This window comes from Diadema antillarum, unplaced genomic scaffold (genome assembly GCF_040938485.1).
Source record: "Diadema antillarum isolate AM-2024a unplaced genomic scaffold, OU_Dant_1.0 seq00001207_RagTag, whole genome shotgun sequence".
Lineage (NCBI taxonomy): Eukaryota > Metazoa > Echinodermata > Echinoidea > Diadematoida > Diadematidae > Diadema > Diadema antillarum.
The window spans coordinates 940,477-963,302 of NW_027272000.1; the positions used below are offsets into that span (position 1 = coordinate 940,477).

General features: G+C 37.8%; 1 protein-coding gene across 1 annotated transcript; it reads left to right on the forward strand.

Annotated features, from left to right (window-relative positions):
• Nucleotides 1-6,752: 6,752 nt before the first annotated feature.
• On the forward strand, nt 6,753-22,508 carry LOC139744759 (protein SET-like). The gene is made up of 7 exons (XM_071655180.1): nt 6,753-6,858; nt 8,991-9,187; nt 12,788-12,910; nt 14,433-14,546; nt 16,201-16,371; nt 17,601-17,786; nt 19,543-22,508. Exons 1-7 carry the CDS (start codon nt 6,786-6,788, stop codon nt 19,633-19,635), a joined length of 957 nt encoding a protein of 318 aa, XP_071511281.1. The 5' UTR covers nt 6,753-6,785; the 3' UTR covers nt 19,636-22,508.
• Nucleotides 22,509-22,826: the final 318 nt, after the last annotated feature.

Below are 22,826 nucleotides of genomic sequence, written 5' to 3' on the forward strand. Positions count from 1 at the left end.
TTTTAAAAGTTTTGTGGGAGATTTCGTACTCTGTGTTCAGGAGCTGAATCGAAGTTGAAATAGTCTTGATCTGCCGATCAAAACCTGTAACCTTTGATAGTTATGCATACAATCAGGACCAGGTACCAAGGTATGTTGATTCTCACAGCAGACACGTGGGTACATTCAAAGAGAAGGAAATACTAAGTCAACTAAGTCATTATATACATTAAGTGTGTGTGTATATATATATATATATTAACAAAGAAATAGATATAGATACAGATATAATTATATCATGAAGAGTTTTATCGCAAAACGAGCTAACTCCATTCCTGTTGAGATATTTGTGATTGAAGCTAAAAACAAAGAAAAAAAGAAAAGGATATTATTAATCATTACTTCTGGAGTACTCCTTGTAATGTCACAATTGAGGTGTCTGGAAAGGTTTAATTTTGCTCTATCTGACTATGGACTTTGAAATGTTTAAAAATGCCACTTAGCTCATTTTGAAATAAAACACTTCATATTTAATACATGGACTGTATAAGCTGTTATTTTTGTGAATTTTGCGAGTCACAGTTGGACCGCGAATTCAACAACAGTGCCAATTCGCAAAAACAACATCTCGCAAAAATGTCTGTGACCTCATTCGCGAATATATCTGTACACGAAAATAACAGCGTATAAATTATATATGAAGAGTTTGTTTGCAAAAACCGATAAGTCCATATTTGCCAAATGGAGATATTTGCGATTAAAGGTCAAGAAAAATAAAGAGAATAATGAGAAAATTTTTGCTTCTTTTGACCATAACTTAAAAAATATACCTGCTATGAAGTGACCAATATATCATTTAAAAGGTATTATTTTGTACTTTATGACAGGGATCGTACTTCAAAATCTTCAAAAATGGACTTATCGGTTTTTGCAAACAAATCCTTCATATACAGATAGCTAGATAGATAAATAAATAGACAGATGCAAACATTACATGCATTTACAAATATTCACAAGGGAACTTTGTTATGACAATTTGCTTGGACCCCTTAAATTTCATCTTTATACATTATCAGGGTAAAAAAAAATGGAAGGAATTGGACCTATACAAAATTGCCTCATTGTATGAACAATCTCTCTATCTGACCTCACTTTAATGAGGTACTAATGTATATAAATAATGATAAATGTTTGTGTGTGTATACTTACAAAATTATGTATTATTGTTTGGATGTGTGTTCTAGTAGGCCCCTTTCCCTCTCTTCATTATGCGGGTGTTTGTGGGTAAATCTGTTAAAAATAGGTAAACCTTTGAAATGACAGTGATTACATCCGATATACCTGCTTTAAAAAGCATGTGAAACCGAAGTTTCAATGACGTCATTTCATGCCTGGGTGATTTCAAGGACATGATAATTATTTCATTGTTGTTCAACAGATTGTGAGTAGAAATACCAGGGGGAGGGAGGGGAAAAAACACACGTAGAAAAGCGGGTTCACTACATGAACACTAGAGGGCGCAATATCTCCAAGTCGACCAGGGCCCGAATCGACCGAAGCCTGAACGTCAATAAAATAACGACCTGAATAATAGTCTTCGATTAGTAAATGAATGGTTGGGGAAATATTTTAAAGACTGGTGCTGATAACTGAATGCAGCATGGAATTAATATGCTTTAAAAAAGGTGGCATAAACAAATGAAGAATAATCCGTCATTGTATTGTAATTTTCCTTTGCCCTGTACTGTACTGTTTTCAAAGAATGTGCATTTTATTTCCTACAGCTTCCTGCTTGAAACACTTCGTTTCGCTGCTTCTCTCCTTTTGTTTAGAGATCGGCGAGTCTCTTTCACTGAAAAAGAATTGAATGCAAAGTCATTAACAACAGAGGATTATAATTAATGAACCATAAGAGATGTGCGTTTAACGTGGATGACATTTGAAATGTTTATAGTTCGTAATTCCGAAGGTTCGTTATTCCGAAAGTTTTATTTTCCGAAGGCTCTTTCATCCGAAATGAACCACCTCCCCCCCCCACCCCCCCCCCCCAAAAAAAAGGTTTGTTATTCAAAGGTTTGTTAATCCGAAAACGGGTGAGGTTCGTAATTTCTATTCTCCGAAATAACAAACCTCATTTTCATTTTCCGATTAATGAACCTTCGGAACAACGCCACAATATTCGGATTGATGCACGGTTTTTCATTTTCGGAATGTAAATGACGAACTTTATTTCATTTTTGGATTGATGAAGCTTCGGAATAACGAACATCACCCACAAGGATAAACATTGAACTATAGTGTTGTGAACTCCCCCCCCCCAAAAAAAAAAAAAAACAAACAAACAAACAAACAAACAAACAAAACAAAACAAAAAAAAGCCAAAAAAAAAATCAAACAAACAAACAAACAACAACAACAAAACAAAGAAACAACTCGATTCTCATTATCACGTTCCCACCACATCAAGGTTCACTTTAGTGACTTAATAACCAGCTGTTCTTTTATGACTTATTTAACGCCAGATCAACGTTGCTCGAATGACAAAATCTAGACCAGCATTTTGAAGAATGATTTTGGATCGTTTATTTTTTTGTACGCTTGGGAATGAATCGCGCTGGTCAATCTCTTTCTTTCTTTTCTTTCTTTTTTCCTCTTTCAAGTCTTTTGAAATAATTGTCTTTTTGCCAGTATTATGTTAAGCAAATCCACTGAACAGGACATAAAAAGTTTCGTTAGAATTGGCTGCGAAATAAAAGAAAGCTGTAGAATTCTGAAGTCTTACCGTTTTCACAAAAGAATGCCATCAGTAACAAACAGCCAAATGCGCAAAATAATGAGATAAGATAAACACGCTGTCCATCGATTTCCGTTCAGCTCTTCTATTCACTTTGCACAAAAAAGTAAATGAATAATAAAAAGATGGAGTCTTTATCAAGTGTCATCTTTTACCGTGAATTTACGATGATTGAATAGTTGAACATTGAATCATTGAGGAAATTAAAGGTATATGATTTCAAAATATAGAAGGGGATAAAATCCAAATATCTATGTAAATTGAGCGAATACAGTTATAACAAATGAACACATCAATGAAACTATAAATTTTAGAAATTCCGCAGTACCGTTGTCTCTAGATTAGAAGACTACTGTAGGCCCTACTAAAGTTCGTGACATCACATTATGTACAACGACAGAAAAAACGCAGGTGCAGTTGCACAATGAGAATGATTTTATGAAATTCAATTTTTTACATGCAAAGTATACATACATTCCCCTCGACTTCTTCTGACCTCATGTTAAGGGTGCTCATGTTCCTGCTGCTTTCTGAAAGAGACAAATCAAGTACTCTTTCATTTATGCCAGAAAAGTAAGGATATGTTGAAGTTTTATATATATTTTTTGCATTATTTTCCACATGTGACGTCACAAATTGTTGTAGTCTTCTCACCCAGCAATTGCTGCACCAAAACTTTAAGAATTTATAATAACTTTTGAACGTATTGTCCGATTTTCCTTACTCTCTAAAAACAATCGAGTGAAAATATTCACTCTTAAAGGAGTGAATTCAAAAAAGAGTGAATTTAGAGTGAAATTGGAGTGAATTTCGAGTGAAAATGTTCATTTTCACTCATTTTGGAGTGACCTCAAGGATCACTCGAAGATTTTGGAGTGATCCCTGAGGTCACTCTAAAACGAGTGAAAATGAACATTTTCACTCACAATTCACTCCAATTTCACTCCAAATTCACTCTTTTTTTTTAAAATTCACTCCTTTAAGAGTGAATATTTTCACTCGATTTTTTTTAGAGAGTAAACTTCGCTTGTGTGTTTTACTATAATACGTTGCATTCTATTGCTGCATTCCCTAAATCCACGTACTGAGTACTTTATACTGGTATATGTTTGGGTTTCATTTTCCTTTAACCCTTTGTGTGCTGTGAGTGCTGATTGACACAGAAACCCCCACAGCATTGTATACACTGTCCAACGTGCATGGCACAGAAAGGATTAACTAAAACTGTGTACTCTAGAGGGTCATGGGATCATGTACACCGAAGCTTTGTTTAATTCCTCATCTTTTAAGTATTATAATTGTTCCGGAACAATCGTTTCATGAACAAAAAAATAACTTTTTTATTTTTTAATATTCATACAACTTCACGTAACTTTGCTTGATCTTATTCGACTTACTATATATCAGTCGACGTGAACTTCATGGAGTGGTCTTTAACTTTGGATTTTCAACTATAAAACGGGGAATTTTCCCCACACATGCATGTAGATTCAGCCAAATAAAGATACAGTGTAATAATGAAACATTCCCCGAGTGTTTCAGGAATAATTGGACGATCAGTTTAAAAGTTATGAGTGCTTTAAGTTTGGTGTAATTCCACTGGTGTGAACTCTACAACAATGGAGATGTCACAATATAAAATGCAAATATAATTGATGATAGATCAATCGTGCGGTTATTATCATTATTTTGGAGAGGTATAATAATCAGATCAGAGATAGCAAATCATTATTCACATGATCCTTATTTGTCGATTATTGTATATAATCATTGAAGTATATTGGCGCAATAAAAATATCATGATTGATCTCCAGTTATGACGGGATGTAATCAAACAAATCAAACGTGTTACCCAAGACCATTATTAGGTATTCTGTGAAATACGTAGATCCCAGCAAATTTTCGGCACTCTTTTTTTTCCCTGATTGGTAACTGCTGATGGGTCTGCTTCAGGGATTATCAACACATTTTCCCGATATTGCAATCGCAATTAATTTATAGAAAGCGAGCCTGAGAAATGCAGATGTGCGTCTTCATTTTTTACCGACCGGATACATCGTAATCATAGATTTACAGACAAAATAGCTGTGGTCGGTCGATCGTAGATCATCTCATTCAAAAATGTGTGGGCGGGCACTATGAGCTGGAAATCGCTAGCCATCGGAAGCGTGTCTGCGTCACAACTATTAAAAAAAAAAGAAGATTATACGACCCTGGATGATAAGTGACAATTGCAGGGAAACAGTGTATAGCAACAGTGTCTCTTCAGCCAGAATCGGAGGGAAAAAATAAGGACAACCATTGCAATGTTTTATGCTGGACCTATCATGTATATGATTTTGACGATATGTGAAATTGAATTATGTGATATCATAATAACATGATATAGGCGTATGATATGGTGTAATATAATATGACATAATATATTATGATACGATAATGCCATATTTTATCATCTTATATTGTAGTGTATTATATTATATTATATTATATTACATTTTATTATATCATATTATATTATATTGTATTATATTATATTATATTACATTACATTATATTATATTATATTTTATTATATTCAGTTTAGTTCAGTTCAGTTCAGTTCGAATTTATTTCGTTTTTTCACAATGAAATAATATATAAACATAAATCGCACTTTCTTCTGTGACAAAAATGATGCACATAAATCTATACAAAGAAAACAATTATTAAAAACTTACAGTATAGTAAGGATACATTAAAATAGTTTGTAAAGTATAAAACAGTGAAATAATTTTCAATATGCATTGTGTGGAAAATATCATATCATATTATATATTACATTACATTCTTTTATATCATATTATATATTATTGCATTACATTACATTTTATTATATACTACGGTACATGAGATGGCATCATATCAGACATGCAGGTATTGACTTTTGAGAGAAGTAGTATAGGCCTAAACACTTTGAGACATCTCCGCCGGAGTTATATTTTCACAAGGGGATTATCCAAACAGAATATGTCTCGAGGGGAAAATATAACATATGTTATGATGACAATACAAAGCAATATCTGTCTATACACACCATTTCATTCTCACCCCGTTGGCAGCCAGTCAAAGTTTAGAATACTAGTAGTATTATACCTGACTTGACGTCTTATTGCAAGCAATATTAGGCTTAAAATGACTTTGATTCTCGTCAGCCGAGTGCATTGTGGCCAATACAGCGTAGTATATAGGAAGGGCCTACCGGTACCATTTTAATCATACTTAATAAAACAATTTCCATGTAACATGACTGAACTCTTGCATACTTATTGCCGATCAAAGAGCTAGCTATTCATGCAAATTCCGCTAAAATCAGTAAGTATTTGAATGTTAGGCATAATTGTCATACGAGGAAATCATACATGTATTTTTGAAATGAAAATAATTATCTTCTTTCGCTGAGAGCTATCTAATCGGCAAGCAGGCATAGCATTTTTTTTTAAATGTTAGGATTCGAAAGAGTAATGAATACACAGACTTATAAGATATCTATCTTCAATCCTTTCTCACCAATTTGTCACTTGATGTTCTTTTATTTTATTAATTTCGTGTTTTTTATCATTCTTCTTCCTCCACTTCTTCACAATCACACCGCCCCGCTGCAAGAGTGCTCATTGAATGAATTTCATTGGTCGCATTAGGAGCGCTACTACTTGCGTGCGCTGAAAATGGATGGCCCGAGCTCTCTGCTATGGCGATACATTTTGCCCGTAAGTGTGCAACTGCAAGGTCAGAGTTGAATGCGGCCGGGTTCCCGCGTGTGTTCAGTATGGAGCCTTTTGTCAGAAGCATGGTTTGCACGCGGTTCGCGAATATCGTCGCTGTCCTCATTTCGCTGCTTCCACGAAGTTATGTGAATGGCCTAGAAATCAACGGAGGTCACCGCTGAATGTAGCGTGAGCAAATGATTGAACTGCCTCGAACAGCACTGCGCAGACTCAGTCACCTCTGAGCGTAACCTCGTGAAGACAAAATGTCGTCTCCACCAGCAAAAGTCAGGAAAGAAGAAGTGACGAAGAACGGTCAGAATGCACAGGAATCAGAACGTGAGTATACTAGACTAAATTTATACAATATTTCAGACGTGCCAGTGGAAAGGCACGGATTCGGATGCTTGCGTTAGCATAGGAGACACTCTACTTTGTCGTGATGGAGCTGCGAAGCATGGTTCTCCATTGTGTACATGCATTGATATGCCGTGTATACAAATGACGCGCACTGTAATCTGTATTTGTGTGGTGGATATATGGATGAACTGTGGAGTGTGCTGTGGTGGTGGAGGTGCGCAAATGCAGTTCAGACCCATTTAGTTCAATGCTGATTTGTGGACACGGTTTGTCAGATCACTTTGTCGTTTATGAAGCTATTGCGCTGCGAAATATGCTGTGCATTCACACACAGTTTAATGTCTCAAATGGTTCATTAATGACAATATATCCTGTAAAGTGTAGACTTTATTCATAGCTGACTTTTTCAGGTCAAAATGAAGAATGTGTGGTGGTGCTCAAGTATTATTCTTTCATTTACTGAAGCCTAATCGTTCCCCGCTTGTCTGATTAAACTTGCATTTACCACTGGTAGGAGTTTGCCCCAGATCCAGCTAGCTATTTATACTGTGCTTTGTAACACATTGTCGTAGGAATGGCGTGGTGCAGACTGTTTATCTTGCCCACTCACCAAGGGAGCAGCCAGCTTAACTCGTAACAGTAACACATCGTGTCACTGGTACTGCAGAGCTCTGATCACAGCACTTCAGTCAGACAACCCCCCCCCCCCCCCCCCATTTGTTGATGGTTGGTTGTTGGGTTCATCAGTTTTGTAGACTCTCAACCACATGATATTTGTGATTGTATGCGTAAGTCCACATGAGAGATTTTACTATAGTTATCAATTTGATATTTATTTGGGAGGTGATTCTTTTTTTGAATTAGATATATGTAATGCATTTGTTAAGTTGGTTTTCAGCAAGTTTGTCTTCCGAAAACAGCTCTGCAATGATTATCATGATGGCTATCATGATTTGACTACATCACACATCACACCACACAAATACTTTGTCATGTCCCTGGAAAGAATAAGTGCAATATTATGTTGTAATGAACATCAGCATCATAGTTTTATTACTGCAGATGAGATATTTCAATAGATGGCTTATCACTGTTGGTGGCAGTTAAACATTAAAAAATCTTCCCGCCTCTCCGGAAGAGTTGGAAGAAATGCTTTGATCACTAATTGTACGACTTAGACAAATGCAACTTTTTCCATAAAGCTCATTGGTGATATGCACGGTCAAGAGTGACCAGTCAGTGTGTGGTCATCCCTCTGTGTGGCATGGGGTGGTCTGGTTTGCAGCACAAGGCAGTACGCGCGCCAGCTCCAGCAGATTGCGCGCATACGGTGAATGCATGTCTGATATGATGCACCATCTGACACAAACTGGACTATGGCATATGGTGCCCTCTATCAGTGTCCTGTACATTGAACAAAAGCAGGAGTTAACTTGTATGTGTTACAGGAAGCTACAGTACTCTCACACCAGATTGGGCAGTTTCATCAATGAATGAAACTGCCCGCTGCAACCTTTAAGAAGAGGTCTAGAGGACTATATCCCAGTACAGGCAACTTGTCTTCTAACAAAGTCCTTGGGACTGATAATTTTCCTTCATTTTATTGAAATTTCATTATTTAGCAAAAAAACACACACACACAAAAAAAGCTGCTGAAAACTGCTTATCCAATAGTGGTGAGCCAATTGAGTATGATGGAGTCAAAAGAGGCCTGAGCTTTCGATCCTAGCAGAATCTTCAGAGGCAAAATGACCCATGAAATTTTGTTATAGTGGAAGAGATAAAGTGATTAAAGAGAGAGGCCAATACATGTAACAATTTTGGGACCTGAATTTTTTACTTGGTTGTAACAGACTTTTGTTTCAAACATGTTCAGTGTAACATGAATGCACTGAATCAAATGGAGCTTCCTGCCTCTGAATGTACTGTGTCAGCTCTGAAATACTTAAAAATTATTTTTACTGCTGAGAGCCTTTAAGACTGTTGAGGTATGCTGAATTGTGCATTTTGATGTGGTTGATAACTTCACAAGATTTGTGATTGAGCATTTACCTTTGTGCCAGGCAGTGTTTTAATGTCCAGTGTCTTCCCTGTTTGTATCTTCTGTGTAGCTGGGGAGTACCCGGACAAGGAGAACCAGCAGGCCATTGAGGAGATCGACAATGTACAGAATGAGATTGACAACCTGAATGAGATGGCGAGTGAGGAGATCCTTAAGGTGGAACAGAAGTACAACACATTGAGGCAACCCTTCTTTGAGAAGAGGGCCAAGCTCATCGAGAAGATCCCACACTTTTGGTCAACGACAGTATCCTTTTTCTATTCTCCCTCCACCCCCCCCCCCCCCCCCCGAAAAAAAATAAATAAATAAATGAAAGACAAACAACACAACCCCTCTAATTCAGTTTGTGAGTAGCTTTTTAATACTACAATGCTGGATGCTACAGTTTTGTACTCAGCTAAACATACTTAGTGATTGTTATAAATGCGTTATTATAACATAAGAAATGAAGACATTGACTAAAAATTGAGCTGAAAGTGGAAACATGCCTTTTTACATACGAACAAGCAATTGTATATCTCTATTGGAGATGATATTCTTTTAATACCTTATTTGATATAAAAACTGGACTTGACAAAGGAAGTTGGATGTTTGTAAAGCACAACATGAAATATCCTGCCCATTTTCAAGTCAAAGTGCTTATGAAAATAGAGATAGAAACTAGGGTTGGCCTTGGAGCAGTGTTGGATCAGCTCATTTTGTGTAGGGGGTTGGCCAGATGTGTACAACCTTGTCTGCCGGGAATTCACATGTGAATGTAATGTTAGTGGTTCCATCTGATAGTTTGTCAGTGAATTTACTGGTGTTCTGGTAGATTTTACTTTGAAACATGATGACCTTTGATATCTTCTTTGGGTCTTGCAGTTTTATTCATCATGAAATATGATTTGTCTTATAACAAATAAACACCGGCTCTCTTGAAGACTTTCACCATAGTGCAATACAAAACTTTCCAATTTGTTCACTCACTTTTTGAGAAAGAAGGGGTCCAACTAGGGGCCTAAATTGTACATTTTCATCTTCTTGAAAACCCCATGATGAATTTTCACCAAACTTGGCAGGTTGCATCCCGAGGGAGATAGGATCTCACTTCATTCAAATGGGTACCATGCCTCACCTCGGGAGCCCCTAGGGGCCCCAACCCCCCCCCCCCCCCCCCCCCCAAAAAAAAAAAGTAATCTTTAAAAATCTTTTCAAGAACCAGAAGTGATAAAGCTAAGTTAATACTATGAATTAGTTCATTGATGACTGTTGTTTCAAGCTTCATCATGGCAGAATTGGGGGGGGGGGGGTCTAAATGGGGACTTGGATTGTACATGTTCATCGTCTTGAAAACTCCTTGATGGATTTTCACCAAATTTGACAGGTAGCATGCCTAGGGGGTTAGGATCTCAATTTGTTCAACTGGGCACTATGCTCCCCATGGGGGACCCTAGGGGGCCCAAGCCCCCCAAGTAAGGAACATTTAAAAGTCTTCTATCTCTAGAACCAGAAGTGATAAAGCAAAGTTATTACCATGAGTTAGTACATTGATGACTGTTTGTTGATTGCAGATCCATGGATGCCCCCACTCCCCTTGGAGCCTGGTGGGAGGGGAGTAGGGGGGGGGGGTCCAAATGCAGGCCTAGCTTGTACATTTTCATCATCTTCTGAAAACAACATGATGGATTTTCACCAAACTTGGCAGTAGCTTTTCTAGGGGAATAGGATCTCAATTTGTTCACCTGGGCACCGTACTCCCCTTAGGGCTCCAGGGGGCCCAAATCTCCCAAATTAATTGATATTTAAAAATATTCTATCTAAAATCAAAAGTGATGAAAGCTTTAAGTCTTTCTTTTTTAACTGCATAGTTAAACTTTCTAAGTACAGTGTACTTGGCAGGTATTTTTACTAGTGTGATGGAATATGCAAATGGGCATCATGCCCCAGCTCTCAAAGCTGCCCCCTGCCCCTCAAGTATGCAATGTTCACAGGGAATCTGCATGAATGTGTGGAAGGTGAACTTGCGAGACTCTGGTAACTGTGAGACCCCTGGGTCTCATTTTTTGATTCAGGGGTCAAGCCTGGACTGACTTGGGGGGCCAAATTTTACATTTTTATCTTCTTTTCCTTTTTTTGAAACTGCATAGTCAAATTTTCTAAGTTCCCTGGGCAGTTATTTTGACCAGTGTGAAAGAATAATACAAATGGACACCATGGCCCCATGGAGGCCCTCAAAGCTGTTCCATGCCCCCAAGTTTGCCATGTCCTCAGGCAATAGTGAGCGAGAATACATGGAAGGTGAACTTGCGAGACTCAGGTGAACTCGAGACCCCCCAGGTCTCTTGTTAGCTCACCTGAGCCTGAAGTGAGCTATTGCGATCGCTCTTCGTCCGGCGTGCGTTGTGCGTAAACTTTTTACATTTCTATCTTCTTCTTGAAAACCCCAAGACCAATTTTCACCAAACTTGACAGGTAGTATCCCTAGGGGGTTAGGATCTCAATTTGTTAAAATGGGCGCCATGCCCCACCCAGGGGGCCCCCAGGGGTGCCCAACCCCCCCCCCCCCAAAAAAAGAGTTAAGTTAACACTATGAGTTAGTACATTGATGACTGTAGTTTCAAGTTTGTTCAAGGCTGAATCAGGGGTGCCCCACTTGGGACCCAGGGAGGGGGTGGGGAGGGGCACTAATGGGGCCTTGATTGTACATTTTCATCTTCTTCTTGAGAACCCCATGACCCATTTTCACCAAACTTGGCAGGTAGCATCCCTAGGGGTATAGGATCTTAATTTGTTCAAATGGACACCATGTCCCACCTGGAGGGCCCCAAGGGACCCAAACTTCCCAAAATTAAGGAATCTTTAAAAATCTTCTGTAGAATCAGAAGTGATAGAGCTAAGTTAATACTATGAGTTAGTACATTAATGACTGTAGTTTCGAGTTTGTTTGATAGCAGATCAAGGGGTGCCCCCTTGCGAGCAGGGGTGGGGAGGTCCAAATTGAGACCTAAATTGTACATTTTCATCTTCTTTTTGAAAACCTCAGGATGGATGTTCACCAAACTTGGCAGGTAGCATCCCTAGGGGGTAAGGATCTCAATTTGTTAAAATGGGCACCATGCTCCTGCCCCCCCCCCCCCCCATCCCCCCAAATTAACCCAAACTTACCTGGGCTATTTTGTGCGCTTAAAGTCTTGGGGGGGGGGCAAATTAGAATTTGGCTGGAAATCATTAAATAAAGCCCCCAAACTTCAAAATGTTTTGCTTGAGGACTCTTTGGTGAATTCTGATTTAATTTAGGTTAAAAAAAATTGGTATCAATTTTAATTTCTTATGTATTTTATTGTTTTTACAATTTCTTATGTATTTCCTTGTTTTTTACTTTTTGTTTTTTATTGTTTTTCATTGCAAATCATTTGCAACACTATTTCAATCATAAGAAACATAAAATTAATTGTTTTTAATCACTAAAAGTAAAAATAATGATACAGTTACGAATTTCAGATAGAAACCTGATTTGCATTGGTTTTGTACACAAAATCACGTTTTTGAGTAATTTACAGTTTGACATGCACTTACATAATGTTGCGTAACTTCGAAACCGCGTACCCGCGAAGTGACTTTTGAATGGGGTCCAGACCTGCAAATGATCTCCACAGATGTGCAAAATATTTTTCTTTTTTTGTTTGTTTTTTGTTCGTTGTTGTTTATTGTTGTTGTTTATTTGCACTTTATTTCTGACCACACAGATGATTAATCCTGATGATACATTTGCCCTCATACTTGTGAATTATGCTTGTCCAGAATTGTGCTTATTATGCTTGTCCGGAAGCAGCTATTCCTTGACTCCACTCTTGTTCATCCCAGTTCACACATCACCCTCAATTATCAATGCTCTTAGACGAAGAAGATGAAGAAGCACTACAGTACCTCACCAAAGTTGAGGTTAAAGAGTTTGACGACATCAAATCAGGTTACAGAATTAACTTTGTAAGTACTCAATTCACTTTGTTCATATCATTTTTGTTCATCTTTATAAAAGAAAGGTATTCATTTGTGTGTGCATGCACCAGAAAGACCTGTATTGTATTCTTTGATATGACAAATATTTGTTGTGAAACTGGGACAAGTCTATTTGGTACTAATGTGTCATATGCAGATGTAATAGGCACATGCAAGTTCTGTTTGGCTATTTTATTTTGTGACTCAAGAATTGTAAGGAAAAGGGATGACATTCTAAAGGGCACATTGTCCTGCGGTATAATATGTATTATAAGTTATAAAGTTAGTAATGTCTAATAATGTCAAAAAGGTGAAAATGCCATGCTCAGATGAGCGCTATAGTCGCACAGCTCCATCTATAGATCAAATGCTCTGGTTGTTATTATAACTTTTCTTATTTCCTCCGCCAAGGAGGTAATATGTTAATGCCAGCGTTGGTTTGTCTGTCTGTTTGTGTTTTTGCAAAAAAAAATAAGTCTGAAAATTGTGAAGGGATTTGGATGATAATACAGGAAGAGTTGATCATAATAAGGGATAGGTGTTTTAATTTGGTAGTGATCCGGACCAATTTTTTTTTGAAGGATTGTCATTGGCAAATAGGGCCAACAAACGAGGGAGTTCAAGCTGCGCGTATTTGAGGTGTGCATGCGTGCAATGAGCGCGCGCTCGAGGCGCAGCAGGAGGCTAATGAGGTATGAGACACTAGAAAGACTTCTTTATCATGTAGGGAAATGGGGTGATTTTCAGCATGTGTGTGTGGGTGGATATGAGCTGCTCGGTGGAGGTCTGCGCTCTCTGAGTGCTTTTCTAGTTTTCATGCATCTGGCCTGAAATGTGCCAGGGGCTGATGTTTTGGGGATTGTCTATCTATCCATCTCACATCTTGTTGAATTCAAAGAAAACTGCAAAACCAAACACTAAATGGATTTTCTTGAGGGCTGGTCCAGGTATGCTAAGTGGGGTAAAGATGCACTGATTGTATTTTTGGCTTAATTGCTTCCTGGTCAAAGGTGAAAAGTCAATGTTCTTTGGCTAAAACTTACAATTTTCAGCTGTAATTTTATTGTGGAATGTGAAGTAGTGAATGATGTATGGAGGGTAGCAGTAAAAATCATTGTAATGAATAGATGGTGTAAGGCCCAGTATAAATGTAAAAGGTCAATAAAGTATAATTCAGATAAAATGTCATTCTTTAACCATACACTGTAATTCCAACTTGCTGATGCAACTTCTTAAACATTTGTTTATGGTAGCATCTTTTAGTTCCTAAGTACATAAATTAGTACCATTAGAATTATGTATTTTTAGTTCCAGATTGTGGTAGAACACCACTGCCGTTTTCCTTTTTTTTCAGCTATATTGTCACCACTTTATCTGCCCAGCTAGATGTCATTGGTGAATATAATAATTTCTGCTTTTTAAAGGGAAAAACGATGATATATTGTTCTTGTCATTTACCTGCTTACTCTGTGTGTTTTCTAAGTAGTTCTTTGTCAATTGTCTTTTGCAGTACTTCAGGCCAAACCCATACTTCGAGAATGATGTAATAAGCAAAGAGTTCCACTTAAACGAGACAGGGGACCCCAAATCAAATGCAACGTCCATCAGGTGGAAACCCAACAAGGTAATTGTGACTTCGTCTATGGGTCATTCCATAGGGTTGGATCAACAAATTGCACGATGTCCACGAAACGGAGATGCCAACTTTTCAATTTCACAGTGAAGATCATGTCAGTTGGGGTTTAAGTATTGCTGTGTCATTTTGAACTTTGCCCCCTGCTTTCGTGATGCATGTTTAAATCAGAAATCTTTCATGGATTTGCTGCACCACAAATTAATTTCTTACCTCCATTACATGGCATGGCTGGGGGGGGGGGGGGGGGGTGGATCAAAACATAATTTCAGAAATGAGGAGTAATATCTTCAATGACAAGAATCAGTCCTTGTACTTTCAAGTGTCTTTTCACATTGACAACCCTTCGGATTGAGGGATACTGACAATGATGAGCCCTTCCATATGTTTTCTCTTGCAGCCTGGCAGCTGTGGGCAAACATTACTCAGACATGATACCTGTGAACAGTGGATGTATTTTTAGTTTATCTGTAGCCTTGTAACTTGGCTTCTAATCAAGTACTTGGAGGGTTGCAGGTGTTGTGTATGAGTGCTTTCTAAAGGGAGGTTCTGCTCACAGTATTAGCAGCAGTGATTCCATGGCTTATGTACATAGCTATGTAAGAAAGAAACCTTGCATACTTGTACTCCCCATTTTCATCTACATGTATCGATTGGTTGCACAAGTCAATATGATGGGACATTGATTATTTTTAGTCTCATGACATTTTTTTTAATATGAAACGGATTAAATGTTTAAAGGACAAGTTCACCTTCATAAACATAAGGATTGAGAGAATGTAGCAATATTAGTAGAACACATCATTGAAAGTTTGAGGAAAATCGGACAATCCGTTCAAAAGTTATGAATTTTTGAAGTTTTTGTGCAGTAACCGCTGGATGAGAAGACTACTGCAGTGTGTGAATAACTTAGATGTCACATGCGTACAACAATAAAAGGAAAATATAAAGAGAATTTCACAAAATTTCATCTTTTGAAAAAAGTACACATTCGTCCGACTTGTTACCGACAAATGTTATGGGTAATATTATTCCGCCTGCCTTTAGAAAGAGGCAAGTCAAGTGCTCTTTTATTATGCGAAAAAAGTGAAAATATGTTGAATTTTCTTTACATTTTCTTTATACTGTTGTACGCATATGACTCACAAGCTGTAGTAGTCTCCTCATCCAGCGGTTCCAACACAAAACATTTAAAAATTCATAACTTTTGCATCGATTGTCCAATTTTCCTCAAACTTGCACTGATGTGTTCTACTAATATTGTTGCATTCTCTCAATCCTTATGTTTATGAAGGTGAACTTGTCCTTTAATGTTATTGTGATGTTACAAGAATGCAATGTTGTTTTTTGTTTGCTGTTTCCTGTAGTGTCACAACTGTTTCTAAACAGGATATTGAAGAACTATCGCTCATATGATTGAATATAGGGAAGGCGAAAAACATTTTTATAATTGTGTGATTCGTTTAGTCAGTGCTCAATATTTATAGCATCTTTCATTTGTAGTTCTGCATAATAAGATATATTCTACTCTACCATTATGAGGTGCATTGTATTCCCTTGTATTGTATTCTCTACCATCCTTTAATTCTACCATACTGTGGCAAGAAACAAAGAGTCTGATTAATCTCCACCACCCATGTTATAGGATCTGACCAAGAGGAATTTGTCGGGCAACCTCAAGGACGGGCGCAAGAGGGCGCACGCCGACAACGAGAGCTTCTTCTGCTGGTTCACGGAGCAGTCGGAAGCGGGAGCGGATGAACTCGGAGAGGTCCTCAAGGATGACATCTGGCCCAACCCCTTACAATATTTCCTGGTATGGAAGAATGTAGATAACTTGTGCTTATTATGTGTAATGGCATTGCAGACAGAATCTGCCTCTATTTCTTTTGTCCATCTCTTGTGTAAATATAAATACAACTTTTGCGTGAGTGTCAACTATTGCAATTACCATGACGTGACATATGTGTTCCCAACTGCTTGGCTATCACGCTTATCACCAAGTTCTTGCAGTAATTGTTTAAAATTGCTGTACGGAATATAGTTCAGATAAATCTGAGGTGTGATGTTTGATAAGACATTGAAATAAATTTAATTCAGAGTACAGTCTGAAATCATTCTGAAATGTCAAGGGCTGTACGGTGAAGTGGTCACTATACAGTGATTCTTTAGTGCCAGTGTTGTCTATTTAAGACATGAGAGAAAAAGGAAAGAAAGAAATGAATCCTATAGGCATCAGCATGCTAATTTTGCAAGTTATGGTAACCCCAAGACTCGACAAAAATTGAGGTAACCCCACAATCACCACTCTGACCTCCAAATGACCTTTGGAAATGAGACTTAAATGCTGTCGTGCAATTATCAGTTATTTAACATTGTGTTATGATTTTCCATGCTGACGTGTCAGTTTTCAGTCAGACATTGCTCTCTGCAACTTTCTGTCCATCACAAATGAACCCCCCCCCCCCTCCTGCCATCAGCTTTGCATAAAGTCGGGATACTCAAGATAAATAGGGGTTCTGAGAAGACATAATCAAAATATTAAAATCGGTCTATTCAGTTTGTTTTAAAAATGGAAATATTATCCAGTACAATCCTCTACTGAAATTCCACAAAGATGTATTCTTGCAGACTGGTCTCTGTTTGCAGTGAACATAAACCAGTTTGTATGTCCAGTCTACTTTTCTGATTCCTCATACTATGACATACTCATTTCTAATTATTTGCAGCTTGTCATGTTTATCAGGAAGCGTGTACATTTGATTTTTTTGAAACAAACAAATTTAACCTCTCCCCTTTTGTATGTTTTAACAGTAGTGTTCAGCAGATGTTTTTCAAAAAACGTTATGGGGTGTCATATCAGTGTAAATGAAATCAGACGGAGAAAACAAAAACAACAAAAAAGAAACCTAAGAAGTGACACATAAAGTGCTCTTAATGTCAAGACTTTAGGTCATTACACATAGTACATTTTAGTGCAAAGAAGATTGCAGGAGTTTGATTAAGCCACAGTTGCTGAATCAGTTGCGAAATTTATTGCTGTAGGTCCCGCCTGCAGAAGATGAAGGCACGAGTGACATCATGGGAAGCGGTGACCTCGAGGCCCTCGACGAGTACGACGATGGGGAGGATGATGAGGACCTCGACGAAGACGACCTAGAGGGGGAGGAGGACTTGGACGGAAGCGGACTCGACGAGGAGGACATCGAAGGAGAAGATGATGATGAGGAGGTGAATGTCTTTGGTTGATTTTTTTTTTCTTCTTTTTGGCTAATTGTGGAAAATCTAAAATAATAGAAGTGGATATTTTGGATTTTGCATTTGAATTCTTCATATGTTACTGTGAATAACTCAGCATTAATATTTGTATTGCACCGTTTTATCGTCAGTTTCAAAGGGTATTCACACATCAGTCACACTTACAAAACATTGAGGTGATCAATGTGATATGCAGTGGACTCCAGTCATAAAGAAGTCCTTGGGACCGGCTGTTTTCTTTCGTTATATCGAATTTTCGTTGTAACCGAACACATAAACCATAAAAAAACATAGAACGGATAATATTGGAGTCTGAATTTTTACTTCGTGGTAACCGGAATTTCGTTATAACCTTGTTCATTATAACGGTAGTACACTGTAGTACATACATGTAGTTAGTGAAATAGGGCTTACAGAACTCTTTAAGCTGCAAATAGGGTTTAGACACTAGTACTTGTTCCAAATTCTTTAGATATTTGATTGATGATATTTCATGGAACAACTTGTTTGTTTGCCTGAAATGTTCAATAGATGTGAACTGTGTAATTAAATCTCAATACCAATGTTATCTCATTGTATTTTGAGTTGTTTTCTTGTTTTTTGAAAATGTAAGGGCTTGTTAAAATGCTGCCTTCCATAACCCAAATGTGCTGTGGGCAACTTTTTTGCTGAAAGGAATACATGTAATTTTTCCCCCCCTCTCATTTCATATGTGTGATTAACAATTTGCAAAATGTACTTGTGAAAATGTGGCGTGTTCAGTACAATACGTGAATTTATATATGTGAATTAAAGTGTAGATAGTTATTTGCAATGGAGATAAGCATTGCTTTGCCACAGCATCAATGCAAGATTTGACGGACATAATGTTTGTGGCAGTCTGACACTTGAACCACATGTCCAGTCTCAAAGAAATGCGTCATCAAAGTATGTGAAGGCCCGGTCACACTGCCCAAAAGTTGCATAAATGCAAGAATCACGCAAGAAATTTGTTTGTGCGTGCTTGTCCGTTGAGAATTTTCGCTGATTTAAGCGATGAAAATTACTGATGAATTGCGCAAGAACTACGGAAGGATCACGCAAAAATCACGAACAAACCACACACTTGCAGCGCATAGGCACGCAAAGGCCCAGAATAGGGCAAATTCGTGGTTGTGCACGACGACTGAGGTCCACGGAAAACCATGCTTAATCTGCGCATTATCACTAATGAACTGCGTATGAATCGCATATGATCGCGATAGTGGCAACTTTTTCTCGAACGATCACGGATATTTCATGCATATTTTGTGCATTGTTCGCGTAAGAACTACGCAAACTACGCAAAAATTACGTTTAAAACGGCGCAATACTGTGTAAACTTTTACGCGAAGCCAAGTTTTGAGCTGCTCAAAACCTGGAATCGCGTGAAGCGCCAATCCAGCGCACATCGGCAAACAACTACAAAGGTTCCACGTCAGACAAACTCATGAAATGCGCAAATTGCATAAGGCTCGAATTTCTTACATGTTTCATGCGTTTACGCGACTTTTGGGCTGTGTGACCGGGCCCTGAGCAAAAGTAATGAAAGATAATCATGAAAACTGCAGCCACTGCAAAGGAGAGGAAGAAAGTCCAGGGGGGTTTAAAAGTTGGTGATCAAGAGGCTCTTCACTGTATTTGCTATCATTTTCTTCGTGTAGTGTGCAGAACCCGTGTTAATATGCGATGCGCTTCCTTTTGTTTGTAGGACGATGACGATGATGATGAGGACATCGAAGGCGAAGGGGTGGAGGAGGTGGAAGGGGATGATGATGACGGAGGAGAGGAGGAGGGGGCCTAGGCAGCCTGTGTTTGTAGTTATTTGTCATCGTATGGTTGATGTCTCAACAGAAGCTGTATTGTATAAAATTTTTCTGACTGTTTCCATTCTTTTTTTCTTTTTTTTTCCTTCTCTGGGGTCTTCATTTCATTTTTATATAATTGTAAAGATTACAATAGCAAAAAGAAAAAAAAAAACAATTCTAAAGGTCTGGACCTTCTGTGAGTTTTATGTGGTCATTCTTGTCCTTTGTCGGGATTGTAAGCCAGGAAACTAAGACACAAAAATTACCTCGTTAACAAGTCCTGGTCAGCCCCCGTAGAAGTTTTCCTTTTGTAGCCGTTCCCCCAATACGTAGTTACTTTGCACGCGCAAGGAGTCGCATCAGCGTGTTCCATTGGATGGTTGTAACTGTCGGTTTCCCAGATCACAACAGTCATTCATCTGATCATCAAAGTTTGAAAGTTGAATCGTCCATGCGAGCTAAACAGCTGTAGACTTGCCTGGAATGGGATGGAATTTACTGGAATCGCTGAATATTTCATAAGACTATCGATATTGACCTCAACCCTTTTGTTGTAAATTTGTCCCAAAGATATCCAGCAGTTCTTCAACCTTCAGTGCAAGCTGAGGAAATTATTTGATTTTCTTGTTTCATATAATTCATTGTGAATTTGAATTAAGGATTTGAAAACATGAAAGTGTTGTTGAATATTTTGTGCATTTGTGAACTCCCTCTTTTTTCCTTTTTTTTTTTAAATGAAGAAAATTGTACTTGATGTGCATTTTTTGCCCCATGTGCAGGGCTGCTCTCGCATCAAATTTGTCTCTTTTTGTATCATAAACGAGAAGAATGACCAGACAGCATGGTGTACACAAGAGCCAGCAGCTGTGTTGTTGCTCTATACAAATTTGTGATATTTAAGTTGATGAAGTACTGCATGTTGGATTGTATAGATCACTTTTGTAGGTAAGTCGTAATTGTCTGTGTAGACTAAATATTGTTAATCTCGACAGCGATTTATTAAATTTTATTTGTGCATTACATTTATTCCTTTTTTTTTTTTTGTTCTTTTGGTAGAAAAAGGGGTTAAACCGCCTAAAAAACAGAGATTGGAAGGATGCTAGACAATTTGAAACGAGACAAGTTGTGGCCTCCAGTGATATTGCATTGCCCAATCTAGTTAAACAGATGTACATGAATGAAATTTGGAAGTGCCATCACATTTTTACAGAATTGAGGCAAGATATTCAAACCAATTCTGTGTATGTATGTAGCCGTAGGATGATAAACTGTGTGCATTGTAGCAAGAGAGCATTGACCTTGATTGAGAAAACGCAAAAAAAACAAACTACAACATTCATCAGTTTCACTGTTCATACTTTGTTTGCAGACCACAATTGAGCATTTGGCTTCATTGAAAGTGGCGCTTGCTTTTCAAAATAGGGATAATCCTTGAATGGTATGTGCCGATATTGGAAAAGGTCATATTTTAGCATTGCGACCTTTGAAGTTGATAGAGAAGGCATATTCATGTCATCAATGGAATCAGATGCATTTTTCTTCAAGTAGCTTGGTATAATTTTCAGCTTTTTGTACAAAGAGACAACAAATATGTACAAATCTTGCATTTCTCATAATGGATGTTTCTCTAAGTACGCTTTAGTGTACTTTAGTCATGCCAGCTTTCAGATAGTCTCTAAGAATGATATAGTTTTGTACTTTCATTTGTGTTGCTCATTTTTATTATTATATATTGCTACCTGTGTATTTCCCATAAGATCCAGATTGTTGATGGAATCCTGTAAATCAAATTCAATGTAATGGGTACGGAATGATGCAGTGAATAGCCGTTTCTATGAATACATTAAGTGGACCACTTTAAAAAAAAGCAAAAAATTTAGTCTTACTACGTTTTAACTGTTTCAGTCTAATCGTGGGCATCGCTGTGTGATTCTGTTTTATGCTTCTGTTAGTATTCAGTGTAACAATTGTACATTACCGACCCTTTTTTTTTTCTTTTGAGAGTTGACTGACCTGTACAGACACATCTATAAAAAAAAGGTTGGATTCTGATCGTTACTCGTGATGCAATTTGGAAGACTTGCGAAATTGGTTATTTACTGACCAAAGCTAGGATGTTTTCTCCAAGGTATGCTTTCCGTAATCGCTGGCTCAGTGACAACAAAATCCCTTCACCTCTTTTTGATTGCATCCACATTAACCTGAGACTAGGCTTCACATCATACGCATATGTCAATGACACCTTTTATCCACATTCATATTGTCTTTATCATTCTTGAAATTTCACGTCCGTTGGCAGGATCAAGCCTTTTGATTAAAGGAAGCTCAAAATAATGAATTGGATTTGATGAATATTGTGAAATGATTTGCTAGATACAGCAACAAAAAAAAAAATTTTGTAAGGAAGAAAAAATGCATATTTGCGTCGCATCTTGAGTTCGTAGTAGATACTAACGTTTATTGTAAATATCACAATTAACATGATTGCACTGTCGTCGCTGTGCCGTGTCCGTGCGCCACCATTGAAAATGGGACATGATGATTTGTCTGTGAATTTCTGGCGTTTGCTCTTGGAAGAACTCTACAAGTTCCCGTGTACAAATTTTCGATCCCTATCTGTGTTCACTTTGTTCAGAGAAGCAGCTGTCACATAAAGCAAAGGTTACTAAGTGAAAAATGAGAGAAGCTTTCGTGGTGCAAGAACACAGGTCATGTACAGAATTCTGCTAAAACAGTTTGTGTATGTTGGTTAATATTTGGTCCTTGTAGTATTTGCACTTATTTTTAAGGGAAAACAAAAAGTTAACTGGTTCCATTTTTCCCCAACACTCACATTCTTGTTTCAAATTAAATTTCACTTAGAATTCCATCCAACAAAAAAACCCAAAGTGTATGAAAATCCAGTTTGTTGTAGTCACTGGTTATTCATGGGTGTGGGTGTGTGTGTGTGTGTGTGTGTTTCAATTTCACAAGTATGAGGTGTGTCAGAAAAGTTCCATGACTGCCGTTACAGAAAATTAATTTCAAACCCAAATTTTAAACAGAGGTTTCACCTTCAAAGTAAGTTATCTGAAGTGTGTAACTGTAATCTAAGCTGTCTGCAGCTATCAGATTTTTGTCTACATAACTTTATATACGCATCCTCTGGTTCAGGTTGTTCAGCAATGAGCACAGAGCAACAAGCAAA

Bases quoted from the DNA above. Each gene is read 5' to 3' on its own strand.
- LOC139744759 (XM_071655180.1), top strand. From the start codon at position 6,786: ATGTCGTCTCCACCAGCAAAAGTCAGGAAAGAAGAAGTGACGAAGAAC. The intron at 6,859-8,990 runs GTGAGTATACTA...TCTTCTGTGTAG, and splicing joins GAATGCACAGGAATCAGAAC to CTGGGGAGTACCCGGACAAG. The intron at 17,787-19,542 runs GTGAATGTCTTT...TTTTGTTTGTAG, and splicing joins GAGAAGATGATGATGAGGAG to GACGATGACGATGATGATGA.